Source organism: Chaetodon auriga, chromosome 21 (genome assembly GCF_051107435.1).
Source record: "Chaetodon auriga isolate fChaAug3 chromosome 21, fChaAug3.hap1, whole genome shotgun sequence".
Taxonomy (NCBI): domain Eukaryota; kingdom Metazoa; phylum Chordata; class Actinopteri; order Chaetodontiformes; family Chaetodontidae; genus Chaetodon; species Chaetodon auriga.
In genome coordinates, this window is record NC_135094.1 from 117,202 (window position 1) to 133,653 (window position 16,452).

Sequence of the window (16,452 nt, forward strand, 5' to 3'; positions counted from 1 at the left end):
TGTGAGACAATAATGTGTGTTTTTCACCACCAGCAGCAGGAGGAGCTGATGTTTGAGGAGCACTCTACACTCAGAGAGGAGGAGGAAGAGGAGGAGGAGGAATGCAGCAGAAACAGGGTTCTGGTTGAATTGGAGTTACTGGTTTGTAAAACCAGGCAGATGGTGGGAAACACAATGACGACTGGAGGGAAAGTCCTGCTGACGGCTTTACTTGGACTCACAGGTAAGATAAACATTTAGAAGTAACCAGCAGAACCCAGTAGAAAACGGACAGGTAACTGGTATAATCCAGAATCCAAATGACCATCAATCCATCTGCTTTTCACTGCTTTTCTGCATTTTCTGGGCATTCAGTGGCATCAGACTATGTAAACATGTGCTCAGCTCCTTCCTGGGAGATCCTGAGTTGTTTCCAGACCGGGTGGGATATACAGTGATCAGGCATGACATTATGACCACCTGCCTAATATTGTGTTGTGTCCCTTTTTGCTGCCAAAACAGCCCTTGACCCATTGAGGAATGGACTCCACTAGACCCCTGAAGGTGTGCTGTGGTATCTGGCACCAAGATGTTAGCAGCAGATCCTTCAGTGCACGCGAAGTGTCCTTCTGTGTGCACGAAGTGTCCTTCAGTGCACGTGAAGTTTCTTTCCATGCACACAAAGTGTCCTTCAGTGCACGTGAAGTGTCCTTAACCTCAGCAGACTGAATAGTTAGACTGTAAAGCACTGTGGTGGAACAGGACCAGACTCAGGTCGGACTGAAAGAGGAGGTGCTGCTTGTTGAAGAGAAGGTAATCCCTGTCTCTCTCTTCCCCTCCCATCATCTCCTTTCCACCTCCAGGTATCATCTTCCCCTCTCTCTCCTCCCTGCTCTACCTCCTCTGTTTCCAGGTGTTGTGTACCTGGTGGGCATGGTTAGGTCAGGTCCCGCCCCCCCTCTTCAGGTGTGTGTCTGTGATGTCACTGGTCTACTCCTCCTCCCATTTCTTGCTCATCTACTGCTACCAGTTGCCCTCGCTGCAGGAGGCGTGGCCTCCCAACCGTACCTCTGCCAGGTAACACACCTACACCAGGTAACACACCTCTACCATAACACACTTCCAACAAGTAACACATCTCTGCCACACCATGATTCTCACAGATACAGATAAAAAGGAGGAGATTAAGAAGGAATGGAGGAAGTAAAGAAATATGAGGAGGGAGAGAAGGAAAGGAGGAGGTCTAGAAGGAAAGGAGGAGGTGGAGAAGGAAAGGAGGAAAAGAGGCGGGGGAGAAAAGGAGGAATAACCTGTGGTAGGAGGAGTGAGTTGAATGCTTGTGTTTTATAATTCCAGGTTCACGTAAGCACAGACTCTTCATAACAACACCTTGCTGTAAAGCAGCAGTGTCTGTCTTCAGGAAACAGCAGGTCTGGGGTCAGTTATCAGTGTCATTCTGCTGCCCCCTGCTGGCTCTCTCGCTGTACCTCAGTCACTCTGTGCTACAGTCACAGTCAATGACAGCAGTGCGAATGTGATGGGTATTGATGACACGTTTTGCTGATATTGGTTGTGATCTAACGAGGTGTGTACTTTTGATTGTTGGACCTGCGTCCATATGTTAGACATGTTGTGTGATATGTGTGTATATTACTATGTAATGTCCTGTCCATGTCCTGCCCCCCCTTGGCTGTTTCCTCTGCAGTGTGTTTGGCCTGGTCTCAGTGGTCTCGGTGGACTGTGCTGCCCCCTGGAAGCTGCAGGTGAACTCTGACCTCAGCTGGTTTCACTTCAGCAGTCCTCTCGTGCTGCTGCTGCTCTACAACACTGTGGCCAGTCTGTGGAGGAAACAGGTGATGTCGCTGAACACATGATGACATCATACAACATGATGACATCACACAGCATTTAGCATGATGTGACACTGCACACACGCTGTCAACATACAACAGTAACACTGTCTCTGTATGATTTTAGCTCGTTATGATGTCACAGTACACCATGTTTTCATGTGATGTCACTGTATGATGTCATACCTAACCCTAACCCTTCAGCAGAAGGAAACAAGGGAGGAAAGAAGGAAACAATGGGGTAGAGAAGGAAACCAAATTTTATACTTGCTTTTACCTGATTTTCCTAGGATGGTCAAGGCATGACTTACCTTACACTGCCTCTGATTGGCTAGTACTTGCTGCCTTCACTGTTTACGTTGATTAAGTTTATGCACGGGTGATAATTGGTTAGGGTTAGGGTAAGAATATCAAGGCAAGCCAATCACAGGCAGCTTAAGGTGGGTCATGCCTTGGCCACCCTGAATGATGCTAGAAGGGAACAAAAACTATTGTTAAGTTGTGACATCAACACATTTTACTGTATAACAGTTATGATGTCACTACATGATGTCACTACTCACTGAGCTGATACGCAAATGTTTTCCCAATGAGTCGAGTTCCTCAGATCCTTTCGGCTGACGGATGTCACATGTTTTTGCAGCTGATTGACAGCGATGGTTTTCGGGATGTAGAGAGGGTGGAGTCTGAGATCAGTGAGAGCTGTGACATCATCACCAAAACTAGCAACCTGAGTGATGAGGTCAGCACTGACATCACAGCAGAGAGGCGGAGGGAGCTGTGGAGGAGAGCTCACGATCCAGCTGAGTGCAGCGATGTATGGAAATACAAAATATCTTGTTGTCATCTCTGAAAATGATGATATGTTTTAATTTATGTGTTATTGGCTTCAATGTACCAGATTTCAATGACTTTGTATCACGTTTTAGTTTAAGGTGACGTCTCTGTCTCTCTAGATGCTAGTGTCATCAGCCAATGACAGCCCCTCTGACTCTTCTGCCCCGCCCACCCAGAGCACAGCCTTGGGATTGGATGTGTACTCCGCGCCTCACTACTCTCTCAGCCAATCAGGTGAGTGTGTGATTTGCAGAGCAGTCAGTCTGAACAACCTGAAGAGGTCACACTGATTTTAGATTTTAGTATCTCAGGATGCATTTTACATCAACCAGCAGAGGTGCATGAGAATTAGACAAGTGATGGTGCAAAAAGGCATGGAAAGCCGAGAAACCAGCTGAAATCTGTCAGTATTTAGAGTGCAGTCCTGCCCCCTATCAGTGCAAATGAATTTCAGCAGGTTTAGTCCTCACTGATGGCCTCTAAAAAGGTTTCTCATTACCAAGGTGTCACACAAGAAACATCTCATGATGGGTAGAAGCAAAGAGCTCTTGCAAGACCTCCGCAACCTCATTGTTGCAAAACACAGTGATGGCATTGGTTACAGACAAATGTTTACATTTCTGAAAGTTCCAGCACCTTCGGCACCTTCATTATCCAGAAGTGGAAAGAACATCATTTCACCTTAAACGGGCCATGACCAGGTGCTCCTTCCAAGATTTCTGACAGAGGAGTCAAAAGAAAAATCCGAAGAGTTGTCCAAGAGCCAAGGACCACTTGTGGAGAGCTTCAGAAGATAAGATAAGATAAGATAAGATAAGATAAGATAAGATAAGATAGACTTTATTTATCCCACAATGGGGGGAAATTCACATGTTACAGCAGCAACAAGACAGAGTGCAAGAAGTCAGAGGACAAGAAGACAAGAAAATATTGCACAAGTGTTATATACCCTATGGTAATTTACAATATATACAATACGTACACACTAGAAGAAAGACCTGGAATCAGCAGGCATACTTAAGTAATGCACTCAACCCCCATGGCTCCATGCACGTTCACCACGCAAGAATCCACTACTGAAGAAAAAACATGTTGAGGCTTGATTGAAGTTTGCTGCATAACATCTGACAAGCCGATGAAATACTGGGAGAATATAGTCTGGTCAGATGAGACTAAAATGGAACTTTTTGGATGTCACAGCACACACCATGTCTGGAGGAGAAATGGCACTGCACATCTCCCCAAAAACACCATATCAACAGTGAAGTTTGGAGGTGGGAACATCCTGGTGTGGGGTTTTTTTTTCAGCACATGGTTCTTATAATTGAAGGAAGAATGAATGGAGAAATGTACAGAGACATTCTTGACAACAATCTGCTGCCATCCGCCAGGATGCTGAAACTGACACGAGGGTAGACATTTCAGCAAGAAGGTGATCCCAAACACTCAGCCAAGGAAACTCTCACTTGGTTTCAGAGAAAGAAAATAAAGCTGCTGAGTGGCTGGGTGGTCCAGTCAATCACCTGACTTAAACCCAACTGAAAATCTATGGAAAGAACAGAAGATCAGAGTTCATAGAAGAGGCCCCCACTACCTTCAAGATCTGAAGAGTTTGTGTAGAAGAACAGACTTAGACTGCTTCTTTATTGATCCCAGTTTGGGAAATTATTCTGTTGCAGTAACAATTTAAACATACAGGCAAACACAAAATATTATAATGATATAATAAAAATACAATATAACTAAGTATATAAACAAGAATCACACCTTATCAATGCATGCGACCAGTGTCTTCATACAGGAGGTGTCTTGACGCTGTCATTGCCAACAAAGGCTTTTCCACCAAGTGTTAAATTGTTTTCAGTTCGTGAGTTCAACACTTTTTTCTGTTTCATTCCACTTTATTTATTATTTGTGGATTACTTGGGTTGCTGTATATACATTTTATACAACTACTGTTGCCAATATGGATAATAATGTAGAAATCTACATCAGGTAGATGTAAGTGCTTTAAAGGCAGCTGGACTTGTTTGTGGTTCTAGAAGATCTTCCTCCTCTCATCCAGGAGGCTCCTTCAGCTCTAACTGACTGGTGAGGAGTCCCTGGCATTGATCCTCTTGCAGGATTGTTCACACCTTGGAGGCTGTTCAGGTCACATGTGAGTCGTTGACCCACCTGGCCATCATGTGAGTCATTAGGGTCACGTGAGTCATGGTGTGAATGGGTGTTATGTCGCCTGGGGAGGGATCTCACAACTGCATTGTAGGTCCAGTTGCCCTTTAAAGCGCTTAGAGGCACCACGAGTTGGATGAACGTGAATCTCCACATAAACACGTGGTGTGCAGTTACACCACTTGGCCCTGATTCTCTTCTGTTCTGCTGTTTGATGCTGCAGACACGTTAGAGACGTGTGTCTTTGAAGGAGATGGATGGGAGGCAGAGGACAATGAAGAGGAGGTAAGGAGAAGGGGCGAGGAGGGAGTCGGTGCTGCCGCCATGGCGTTCAACTTCCTACTCAAACAGAGTTACATCTGTGCTCTGATCGCAATGATGGCCTGGTCCATCACTTACGTGTCCTGGCTGACGTGTGTCCTGCTGCTCTGGTCATGTGTCCTCTGGATGATGCGAGAGCGTCGCCGGTATACGCTCATGTCATCACCATGGCTGGTCGCCTATGGCAACCTGTTGGTCATCTTGCAGTATGTCTACAGCTTCCCCTCCATCCAGGAAGTCCCCGGACTGTTCCCCAACAAAGATGATCCCTGCAGGGAGCTCGCATCTAAGGTACTTCAGTACCAGTACTGTGAATACTATCACTAGTACTGAGACTGAAACAGTTCTTACTACCAGTACTTTTAGTATCTGAGTATAATGATATAACACACATACATATATGATATGACACATATACATATATGGTATAACACATACATATATGATATAACACATATACATATATGATATGACACACTGATGATGTTTGAGCTGTAAACTGACGTCACACTGTCGGTGTTATTGCAGCTGTTGTGTCTGTTGACCTTCTGGCTGCTGCTGCGTCAGGCGCTGACTGAGAAGAGAGACAGACACAAAGACAGACAAGCAGACACACAGCTGTCTGCCATCACTGTTCACATGGAAGGTAAAACACCTGTCTCACTGACCAGTCACCTGGCTGTCAGATGGTCACCTGTCTCACTGACTGGTCACCTGTCTCACTGACTGGTCACCTGTCTGTCAGATGGTCACCTGACTCACTGGCTGGTCACCTGTCTCACTGACTGGTCACCTGTCTCACTGACCAGTCACCTGTCTGTCAGATGGTCACCTGTCTGTTGTGTTGTGTCATCCAGAGGAGCAGAGGGCAGAGGAGGATCTGCGGAAGAAGGAGGAGGCGGAGGAGGTGTCATATGAAAAGGTGCTGCTCCTGCAGAGAGAAGGAGGAGTTAAGATGGAGGCTCTGGTTGCCATAGTCACCAGGATGTTTGTTAAATACTGGATCTACGTCTGTGGCACGATGTTCTTCTTCGTCAGTTTTGAGGGGAAAATTGTCCTCTATAAAGTCATCTACATGGTCATGTTCCTCTGCTGCGTCGCCCTCTACCAGGTAACTGCACATTCTACAAGTACTACTACTGTCTGTCTGTCTTACTGTCTGACTGTCTTACTGTCCAATCCTGTGTTTGAATTGTGTTGGTGGGCAGGGCTACTGTTCGGTTGGATGGTTGATTGGATGCCTCAGATTGTTCTGGCTCCGATGGGACCTAATTTACAGCATCTGCCTGTCTTTGGCGATATGACCTAAAGTTAATTCACAGATTTTGTTTTTTAAGATGACGGTATGATATCACAGTAGTGCAAAAATAAAACTGATACTGAAAAAATGATTCTACCTCTTTTCACTCTGTTTTATCAAGTACGTTTCCATACAGCGTCAACAGATGCAGCACAGATGCAGCAGAGGAGGCTTTCCTGTAACAACGGACCAGCTGAGCCTATGCTGCAGTATGAAGCATGGAGCTAACGTTAGCTCTGGCTATGACACAAAAAGCTATGTGAAAAAACAGTTTCCACGTCCAAACCTGCTGCTCTGGTTCTTTTTTTTATATGACAGGAAAGACTGGCTTCAAATGAGGCTGAATGTTCACACAGTTTCTTTGACTGCCCCTCAATATTTAACAGTCCCACACTGCTCCAGCCTGTGGGGCTACAATAGATGATACTAGCCACGTTAACAGGCTGACAGTAAAGTATCCTAAAAATGTCAAAGCTTACAGGTTCTAAGTTTGAAGACTGTATCGACCCATCCTTGAGCTTCAGTTTTGAAGTGAACTCTGCTTTGTATTGACCCTCAAAGAGTCTGAAGTAAAATGATTGGCAGGCAAATAACATTAGAACTGTTAGCCTCAAAGTTTTCCAGTAATTGTTGTTATTGTGGGGACGTTTCCATCAAGTTAATCCACTGGGTCTCCTCTTCCTCACATGGTGACAGTAGATGAAGACGTTTGTGTTGGTTCTTGCAGCCAACAACAGAAAAATAAGTTGTTCATAACATTACCTTCCACATTTTCACGTTACTGCAGTCGGTGTTGTTGTGAGGAAAATAGTAGTTAGCGGATGTAACTCCAGTTCTATGAGTACGTACGAAGCTCTCTACCTGCATGTTATCACACCTGCTGTAAAGAACATTATTTTCAATATGCTAAAAGTTTAATCACGGCAATGAGGGTATTGCAAAAGCCAGTCATGGCAGAACGTGACGATGGTGACGAACCTGTCATACAGTCCACACCTAACCTATCTGTCTGTCTCTACCTGTTTGTCTCTCTATAGTTGAACTACGAGCGCTGGCGTGCCTTGCTCAGGGGTTTCTGGGTAGCTGTGGTGGTTTACTCAATGCTGGTTCTCATTCTGGTCTACACCTTCCAGTTCCCCTCGTCCCCCCACACCTGGAGCTATTACACTGGACTCAGCACTCACAGGTACATACAAGTGCACAGGTAGATACAGATACATGCAGGTACATTCATTTACACACAAGTACACACAGAATCACAATCAAGATCAGCTTTATTGGCCAAGTATGGGGAAACATTCAAAAAATTTGATACTGGTTAAAAGATTGCACTCAATGAGTCAACAACAAGTTATGTTGTACAAATCTAAAATAAACATGTACAGATGAAAGAATGATGAGGCAATAAACAATATGTAGACTGAAATTTACAGATGAATGTACCTGTTAGAAACTGTTGATTATTGGCTGATAAGTGTCCAATCAGTGGATGTTTTCGTGTCAGTCTGACTGCTAACTGTCCATCAGACTGACGGCTGCTGGGAACAAACTGTTTCTGTCTGGTTGTTTTGGTGTTCCGTGGTCTGTGGTACCTACCAGAGGACAGAAGTTGGAACAGGTGGTCTACAGGATGTGAGGGGTCTACAGTGATGCTTCCTGCCTGTTCCTCAGTCTGGAGGTGTGTCCATCCTGAATGGTTGGCAGGTTGGCACCAATGATGTTCTCAGAAGTCCTTATAGTCCCCTGTAGTCTGTTCTTGTGCTGTTTGGTGACAGACCCAAACCAGACGATGATGGATGTGCATAAAACAGACTGGATTATTCCTGTGTAGAACTGGATCAGCAGCTGTTGAGGCAGGTTGAACTTGACGATTGAGGCTTTGATTGAAGTCCACTTTAGGTCCTGGGAGATAGTGGATGCAAGAAACCTGAAGGTTTCCACAGTGTTGTTGAGGATGGTGATGGAGGCAGTGTTGAGGGTCTTCTCCTGAAGTCCACCATCATCTTCACAGTTTTGAGTGTGTCCTCCTGGTTGTTCTGATGCACCAGAGGACCAGCTGTTCCACCTCTTGTCTGTATGCAGACCCGATGAGGGTTGTGTCATCTGTAGACTTCAGGAGTTTAACAGACGGGTCTCCTGAGGTGCAGTCTTTGATGTAGAGGGAGAAGAGCAGGGGAGAGAGCACACATCCCTGAGGGCCTCCAGTGCTGACGGTCCAGGTGCTGGATAGGATTTTCCCCAGTCTCACCTGCTGCTTCCTGTCTGTCAGGAAGTTTGTTATCCACTGACGTGTGGAGGCTGACAGAGAGCTGGGTGAGTTTTGAGTGGGGGATTTCTGGGATGATTGTGTTTCATTGTACAGTTGACCCTGTGTTGACCATTAAAACTGAAACTGAACTGCAACACAGAGATATTAAGGTACAGACAGGTGCACACAACTACATACAGCTACACACAGATACACAGTGGTACATTCAGGTCCACCCAGGTACCTACTCTGTCTCTGCTGTCTCTTTTGTGTCTAATGTATTTACTGTCTCCACTGTGTCATTGTCTCTTCAGGCTGGAGGATGTTGGTTTGGAGAAGTTCTCAGTTCCCGTTCTCTTCACTAAGATCTTCATCCCTGCTGCTTTCCTCTTGGTACTTAAACACGTTTCTAGAGAGCTTCAGAAAGCTCAGTCTATCATGTAAAATGTGACGATTTCTCCCCTTGTCTCATCTTTGTTTTAGTAATAGTTGACTGTTACCGTTGTTTTGCAGGTGTGTATCATACACCTACATTACTTTCACGAGCCGTTCCTGCAGCTGACCGACCTTAAGACTGTGGTGGACACACACAACAGCACCATCACAAGGTGACACACAAACCTACCAGCAATTCAGAAGACACAGGTCACCTGGAATAAATCCCACAACATCTGACTTACCTCTGTCCAGTCACTGCCTAGATGTCCTCTGTAGCTAGTCTTCAGACCTCAGACCTCTACAGCGTGTCCCCAGACCCCTGAAGCTATTCTCCAGACCTTAGCAGGTAGTCCTCAGACCGTAGACCTCAGCAGGTAGTCCCCAGACCCGTGAAGTTATTCTCCACACCTAGGACCTCTGCAACTTTTCAGTTTAAATCTGACTGCAACTCTGCACTCCATACCTGAAGGAGGCGTGACTGTCCCGTTGATCCTCACCTGTGCCCACCTGTCTCTGTCTCTGTAGGTTGGTCCACTCTGACGGCAGCCTTTTTGACCTGTCAGTGGGTGGAGCTCCACAGCTCCTCCTACAGGAGGAGAAAAGAGGAGGACAGAGGGCAAGAGAGGAGGAGAAAGATGAGAGGTGGACAAAGGAGGAGGAAGATGATGAGGAGGAGTACCCCTATATGTTTGATAAGGAAACCCTGTCTGACCAAATAACAGGTAAGTACACTGTATTAACATGATAAGACCTGTGATGAAGTCATTAAGTTTCAAACAGGAAGCAGATTCCTGGTCTCTCCTCCTCAGGTGGTAGGTAGGTACCGGGATGTGTCCTCCACCACGCCTTCGGTGCCTGCTGCTCGAGGAAAAAAAAAAAAAGGGCCTTTCTGTGTGGAGTTTGCATGTTCTCCCCGTGTTCACCTGGGGTATCCTCCGTAAAACATACCCCCACAAAAAAACATGCAAGAAGATCACCACCTGACCAATGGTGACACAACGGAATTGGGTCCCCGGGCGCAACTTGGATGGCAGCCCACCGCTCCTGGTCTGCCGTGGAGGAAGGACGACCAGGATGGGAGAAATGCGGAAGACAAATTTCACCTTTGTGTGCAGTGTCCAGCATGTGCATGTTGTGTGATAATAAAGGGGAATGTCTCCCCCTGATTCTTCTTCTTCTTCTTCTCAGTGCTGGTCTCTTGGAGGTTAGTGGTGGATCGTCTCTCTGTTTTGTGCCTGCGCCTCCTCCTGTCCCTTCAGCGGCTACAGCACCTCCTCTGGTGGCTCCTGGAACTACATATTGTCAAGATTGTGTCCTCCTACATCATCTGGGTGTCTGTGAAGGAGGTGAGAGTCTGGTCTCTGAGCTGTCTGTGTGTCTGTTTCCAGTGGCGTAGGCAGGAGTTTTCAACAGGGTGGACTTTTGCAAAGTAGTGTTGGCCACTATTTTTTACATTTTTTGATTCCAATATAGGCAGTAGGCCTACAGCAATTGTCCCAAAATTTAGTAACACATGATTTCATCACAGATCAGACGATTAATAGCAAACAATAATGAACTACTTTGATAAATAGATCATACTTTATTCATCTCCGGGGGGAATTTAAGGCATGACATACATGCATGCATGTGATTTTAACATCCAACATAAAGAATTGTCAAATAGCTTGTCAAGACCCTGGAGAAGAGAACCATAGAAAGTAGCCTGGGCTAAATATGAGCAAAAACACGGACGCCAGACTAACGCTGTAGGCAATCGCGAGCGCTTTGTAAACATATAAAAAACAACAACAACAACAACAAAAAAACGGTCAGACAGCCTGAACCCAAAACATGGATTTTGAAGGTACTACTCAAAATAACAAACACAACAGAACAACTTGTGACCAGGAAGACTTCAACAAAGCGTGTGTGTGTGTGTGTGTGTGTGTGTGTGAGAGAGAGAGAGAGAGAGTTTCCATGGAGGATCTGGGAAAATGTCCGGCAGACAGCTGTCCATCACCTCTACCAGGGACACAAACTCATTCCCTAACGCAACCTTCCTTTCAAGTTAATGCCGGGCACTTCTGATATGGTGGGCCAGCTGTCAATCATAGTGGCACTGGCCCACATTGGCCCTTATGTGGCTACACCACTGTCTGTTTCTGTTTGTTTGGCCTGTCTGTCTCTCAGTTGTGTTCGCTAACCAGTCTCTCTCTCTCTCTGACCTGTCTCTCTCCTTCTCTGCAGGTGTGTCTGTTTAACCTGCTGTTTGTACTTTGCGTGGGCGTGGCTCTGCCCTGCAAGGCGTGGCGCCCCCTCCTCTCAGGAGTCTGTACAGTTTGGACCTGTGTGGTGACAGTCTGTAAGATGTTGTACCAACTCAATGTCGTCCAGCCAATCGGATACTCCTCGAACTGCACAATGGTAACCACAGCAACAGTGTCATACCTGTATGTCTATTCCTCCCCCACCACTTGACATTTTAAAATTATACTTCCCATAATGCCTTGGGGATGTAAACAGGAAGTGTAAAGTCATGATGAAGTCAGTTTTAGCTTGTATTTGATCATTCATCATTATGACAGATGATAATAACCTCTGGATGTTCAAGTCACACTGAACATGTCTTATAACTCCAAGAAGGAGTACGCTGTGTTTTAAAGCATCTTCATCTCCTCCAGGAGTACAACAATTGACTTCCAGTTGTTGTTATAACACCTGCATGCCTGACCTCTCTCTCCCTTCAGCCGGGGGAAGCACCTCACAGTTTGAAATCATTTGATCTAAAGCGACCGCACAGATACTGCAGCATGGTAATGATTCCATTCTTGTCTGTCTCTCTGTAGCCAGTTAACTCCAGTGCCGGCCTGTCTCGTTCTGTTTTGTACTCTGGGCCAGTTGACCCCGCCCAGTGGGTGGGGCTTCGCAAGACGGATGAAAAACTGCTTGATTATCTGAGGGTGAGGAGTGATATAAAAAAAGACAATTGACATCACAATCAATCTCACTTTAATTTGCATTTGTGATGTCGCACAGTTAGCTCTGATTACTTAGCATAGTGCTAACCTGTCTCTACAGTTTAACCTGGTAATGTTAGCACAGTTAGCTCTAATTATTTAGCACCATGCTAACCTGTCTCTCCACTATCACCAGATGATGTTAGCTCTGATAACTTAGCATCACGCTAACCTTTCTCTACAGTGTAACCTGATGATGTTGGCGCTGTTAGCCTTCGAGGTGACTGTTTACAGACACCAGGAGCTCTACCGTCTCCGTCATAACAAAGTCCCGCCCCCCACCAGAACGCTCTTTCATGACATTACCAGGCGTCACCTTGACGACAGTGTGCTGAGCTGTTTTAAGTACTTCCTCAACTACTTCTTCTACAAGTTTGGACTGGAGGTGAGATACACACATGTTAGCATAGCTAGAAGCTCACCTCTTCCTGTTTATAAAGATTCCCACATTCCTCATCCTCAGACTTGCTTCCTGTTGGCCGTGAATGTGATTGGTCAGCGAATGGATCTCTTTGCTGTAGGCCACGCCATTGGCCTCATCACTGTCCTATCACGTCGCAGCCGGAGGCGCATCGCCTCAGTGTGGCCCAAGTACTGCTACTTTCTGTCAGGGCTGTTATGTTTCCAGTACCTGCTGTGTATTGGATTCCCTCCTGCTGCCTGTAAAGGTACAACACTCACCTCATGTCATTATATAGGGAATTTTTACTCCACAATAACATTTAGAAAACATATTAGCAAACTCATAAAGGCTTTTGTACTGAAAAGATTGAAGGGGATGTTGGAAGTTCCCCAGGCTTTACATCTTTGTGCAAAGCTAGCTAAATACGTACTAGACCTCTCTGTACAGAGAGATGAAACTGATTTCTGTATTTGTTGTTGAAACTAAAAATTTTGAATTTAGACCAGGAATCTGGGATTAAACCAGAAAAACTGAAAAAGCGTTTTGTAAAAGCGATTTAAACATTTTTTTGTAGTAAAACACAATACTTGAGTGAAATTTGAAAATTCAAAATTTTTCATGAAACCATAAATTTCTTGAAGAATATGATCAATTCATGTTTTTGTATTTTCAGATTATCCCTGGAGACCTCCGTCCTCCAACATCGACTCCAACGTGGTCAAGTGGCTCTTTCTCCCTGATCACCTGACACCACCAAACTCACTCTTCCTCCTCTGTAAGATCATCATCTTCATCATTATCATCGTTATCATTTAGCATGAGAGATGATCACTGAAACCCTAAGAATGACAAACATGTTACTTCCTCAATATGTTACAACCACAGAAAGAAATATTTTGAGAACGTCATGTAATTTATCATTTTACTTTCTTACAGTAATAACTAAAAATTCATTACACCTGCTCCCAGAACTGGTTTTACTTTACAGAATTGAAAGAAAAGTTAATACATTATTATTGAGTGGATAAGTAATTCTTCCAGAGGTGGAAGGTGAAGACCTCATCGACAGGGTCCTCCGGATGTTCCCCGTTTACCCCCACTACCTGCTTGATAAGATAATCACCCAGGGGTCCAAGACATTTGGCTACATTTGATGACAACACAGTCCATCAGTGATCTTTGCCCTCAGATGTTCTGGTACCAAGTTCACCAATGAATCATCTTATGCTTGAACATGGTGTTTGATATAGATAACCCATGAGTAGCACAAAAGTCCATTAACATCACCACTCAGAGCACCAGCACTCAGGTGCAGAACAGGCAGGCCTCCTCCATGTCTCTCCGTCAACGGCCATCTGAGTGTTGAAGTCCCCCAACAGACCTACGGAGGCACTTTCTCCAGGACCCCTCTCATAGACTCCAACAAGGCCGAATACTCTGAACTGCCATTTGGTGCATGATAAAGATAAAAAGATTAAAAAAAGCTAAAATTTATTTATGCAATGTTTTTGTGAGCAATCCTCGAAATTCTTGTTTCTGGTTTTATACAAAAGTTCTGCAAGAGAAAATTTGGGATTTGATCAAAACATTTTGTAATATCCAAAATTCAGAGTTAAAGCTAAAAATGTCAAATGCATGTTTACTGACTGTATCTTGTGTTTTACTGTCTTGATCTTTCAGATGATTTCTTTTTGCTCCTCGCGGCCTCTCTGCAGCTGCAGGTGTTTGAGGACGAGCTTCAGTCGTCAGTTCAGATCCTCGCAGGAGACAACAGTGAGCTGGTGGGAGATGACGGCCAGGTGTCAGATCTAATCAGACGACTCCACCTCAACACCGTCCCTGATTTCATGATGTGCAGGTAAACCCCACCCACTGCCCGCCTGTCTGTTTCCTTGGCTGTCTGTCTTTGTCTGTTAACCTGTCTAACCTCTATATGTGCAGGTCTTACCTGGACATGATGAAGGTGATCATCTTCAGCTACATGTTCTGGTTCGTTCTCACCATCATCTTCATCACTGGGACCACCAGGTGAGTGGGCAGAGCCATAGGTACCTGAATTAAAATTTCTTCTGAAGGTAACATCATTGTTTCTCAGAGCAGAAGCACAGGAGACCAAAATGTTTGTAAAACCTGAATATTCAGGATTCAGTCAGTTGTTTGTGATCACACGTGATTTTTTTGTTAAACCTGTAAAGGCACTTGAACTTGTTGCTCATTGTACCGATAAGTTACCTGGTGACTTGTTTCTACTCCCTGTTCCAGGATCAGTATCTTCTGTATGGGTTACCTGGTCGCCTGTTTCTACTTCCTGTTGGTGGGCGGAGACCTGCTGCTGAAACCAGTCAGATCCATCTTGGTGTACTGGGACTGTCTGATTGGCTACAATGTGTTTGTCATCACCATGAAGAATATTCTGTCGGTAAGATGCATCATCATCACACAGTCATTCATACAGGTAAAATATACTGTGTCTCTCTCTGTCTCTCTCTCACTCCCTCTCTCTGTCTGTCTGTCTGTCTGTCTGTCTGTCCATCTGTGTCCAGATCCTGGCCTGTGGCTTCATTAAGTCATTGGTGTTGAATCACTGTTGGCTGATTCAGCTCTTCAGTTTGGCCTGCACCATCAAAGGATACACTAAACGTATGTAAACTGTCTGTCTGTCTCACTGTCTGTCTACCTGTCTGCTTACCTCTCTGCCTGCCCCTCTGTTGTTTGTGTGTTGTTGTTTATGTATGGGTCACTTCCTGCAGCGGAGCAGCAGAGCAGTAAACAGTGCGAATTGCCAAGCGACGAGGCGGGGATCATCTGGGACGGGGTCTGTTTCTGTTTCCTGTTGCTTCAGAGGAGAGTCTTCAGGAGTCATTACTTCCTGTATGTGGTCCTGGACCTGCGAAATACACAGCTTCTGGCCTCCAGGTACACACTGCAACACACATAAAGACACATACATTAACGCACACTCAGTCACATGATGTTAATGTGTGTGTGTGTGTGTGTGTATGTGTGTGTGTGTGTGTGTGTGTGTGTAGGGGGGCGGAGCTCTTTGAGGCATCCACAGTAAAAGCTGTCAGAGCAAGGCTAGAGGTGGAGAAGACATCCATGGACCTGCTGAAAAGACAGTAAGACAGTCGAGTCCAGACTGAGTCTAAACAGGCTTGAGACCGCGACAAGTCTCAGTCAAAATGCTCATGAGACTTTAGTAACTACAAGCAGTCAAGAGATGGAGTCAAGAATAAATCCAGACAGGCTCAAGCCCAAGAAAAGTCCATGCCAAAACATCACATTGTCCACAAGACCAGACAAGTGTGGCTCTAATGGGGCTTATGACTGAGATGACTCTATGTCAGAGGTGTGAGTCAAAACACTGAAAGACCCTCAAGACCAAAATAAGTCAGAGTCAAGACACCAGCAGGGATGAGATGAGTCAAAAAACATTTAAGACCAAGACAAGACAAAGTCGAAATAGTCCATACACCTAGCCAGGCCCGACACTGCAAAAAGTCATCTCTCAATAGCAAGAAAAAACTGTAAAACATTTTAACTGTAAAAATATTACTTAAAATAAGCAAAAATATCTGCCAGCAGAACTGGAAATTTTCACGTACCAAGATTTTCAAAACAAGTAAAAACATCGGATCTCAAAGAACCACAGTTACTTTAAAAGTGTTGCAGGTGAAACACTGTAACATAAAAACTGCCTGGTACCAAAAAATGTCCTGTCAGACAAAAAACAAGCATATATTGCCTTGATTTAAGACATTTCACCTTAGATTTCGCTTTTTGCAGTCCAAATGTCCTTAAAACCGAAACAAGTCTGAGTGAAAACACCTGTAAGTCCATGTCACTATGACCACGAAGCCTATTGGTCTGAATAAAAGATGACCCTTTCCAGCAGCTGTTTTTGT

At 45.0% G+C, this 16,452-nt stretch overlaps 1 protein-coding gene across 3 annotated transcripts in view; it reads left to right on the forward strand.

Moving 5' to 3' along the window:
- The window catches only part of LOC143339971 (piezo-type mechanosensitive ion channel component 2-like), a 44,726-nt gene that overhangs the window by 10,545 nt on the left and 17,729 nt on the right, over window positions 1–16,452 (forward strand). For all 3 annotated transcript variants that reach the window (XM_076761537.1, XM_076761538.1, XM_076761539.1), the window contains exons 6-29: window positions 34–223; window positions 843–1,056; window positions 1,685–1,832; window positions 2,473–2,646; window positions 2,786–2,900; window positions 5,062–5,450; window positions 5,688–5,805; window positions 6,017–6,270; window positions 7,497–7,645; window positions 9,022–9,100; window positions 9,221–9,315; window positions 9,671–9,867; window positions 10,334–10,491; window positions 11,375–11,551; window positions 11,974–12,087; window positions 12,329–12,529; window positions 12,608–12,812; window positions 13,221–13,322; window positions 14,228–14,405; window positions 14,489–14,575; window positions 14,810–14,966; window positions 15,091–15,187; window positions 15,298–15,463; window positions 15,577–15,666. In XM_076761537.1, the coding sequence (XP_076617652.1) occupies window positions 34–223; window positions 843–1,056; window positions 1,685–1,832; window positions 2,473–2,646; window positions 2,786–2,900; window positions 5,062–5,450; window positions 5,688–5,805; window positions 6,017–6,270; window positions 7,497–7,645; window positions 9,022–9,100; window positions 9,221–9,315; window positions 9,671–9,867; window positions 10,334–10,491; window positions 11,375–11,551; window positions 11,974–12,087; window positions 12,329–12,529; window positions 12,608–12,812; window positions 13,221–13,322; window positions 14,228–14,405; window positions 14,489–14,575; window positions 14,810–14,966; window positions 15,091–15,187; window positions 15,298–15,463; window positions 15,577–15,666 (3,854 nt within the window). The remainder of the gene's footprint in view (window positions 1–33; window positions 224–842; window positions 1,057–1,684; window positions 1,833–2,472; window positions 2,647–2,785; window positions 2,901–5,061; window positions 5,451–5,687; window positions 5,806–6,016; window positions 6,271–7,496; window positions 7,646–9,021; window positions 9,101–9,220; window positions 9,316–9,670; window positions 9,868–10,333; window positions 10,492–11,374; window positions 11,552–11,973; window positions 12,088–12,328; window positions 12,530–12,607; window positions 12,813–13,220; window positions 13,323–14,227; window positions 14,406–14,488; window positions 14,576–14,809; window positions 14,967–15,090; window positions 15,188–15,297; window positions 15,464–15,576; window positions 15,667–16,452) is intronic.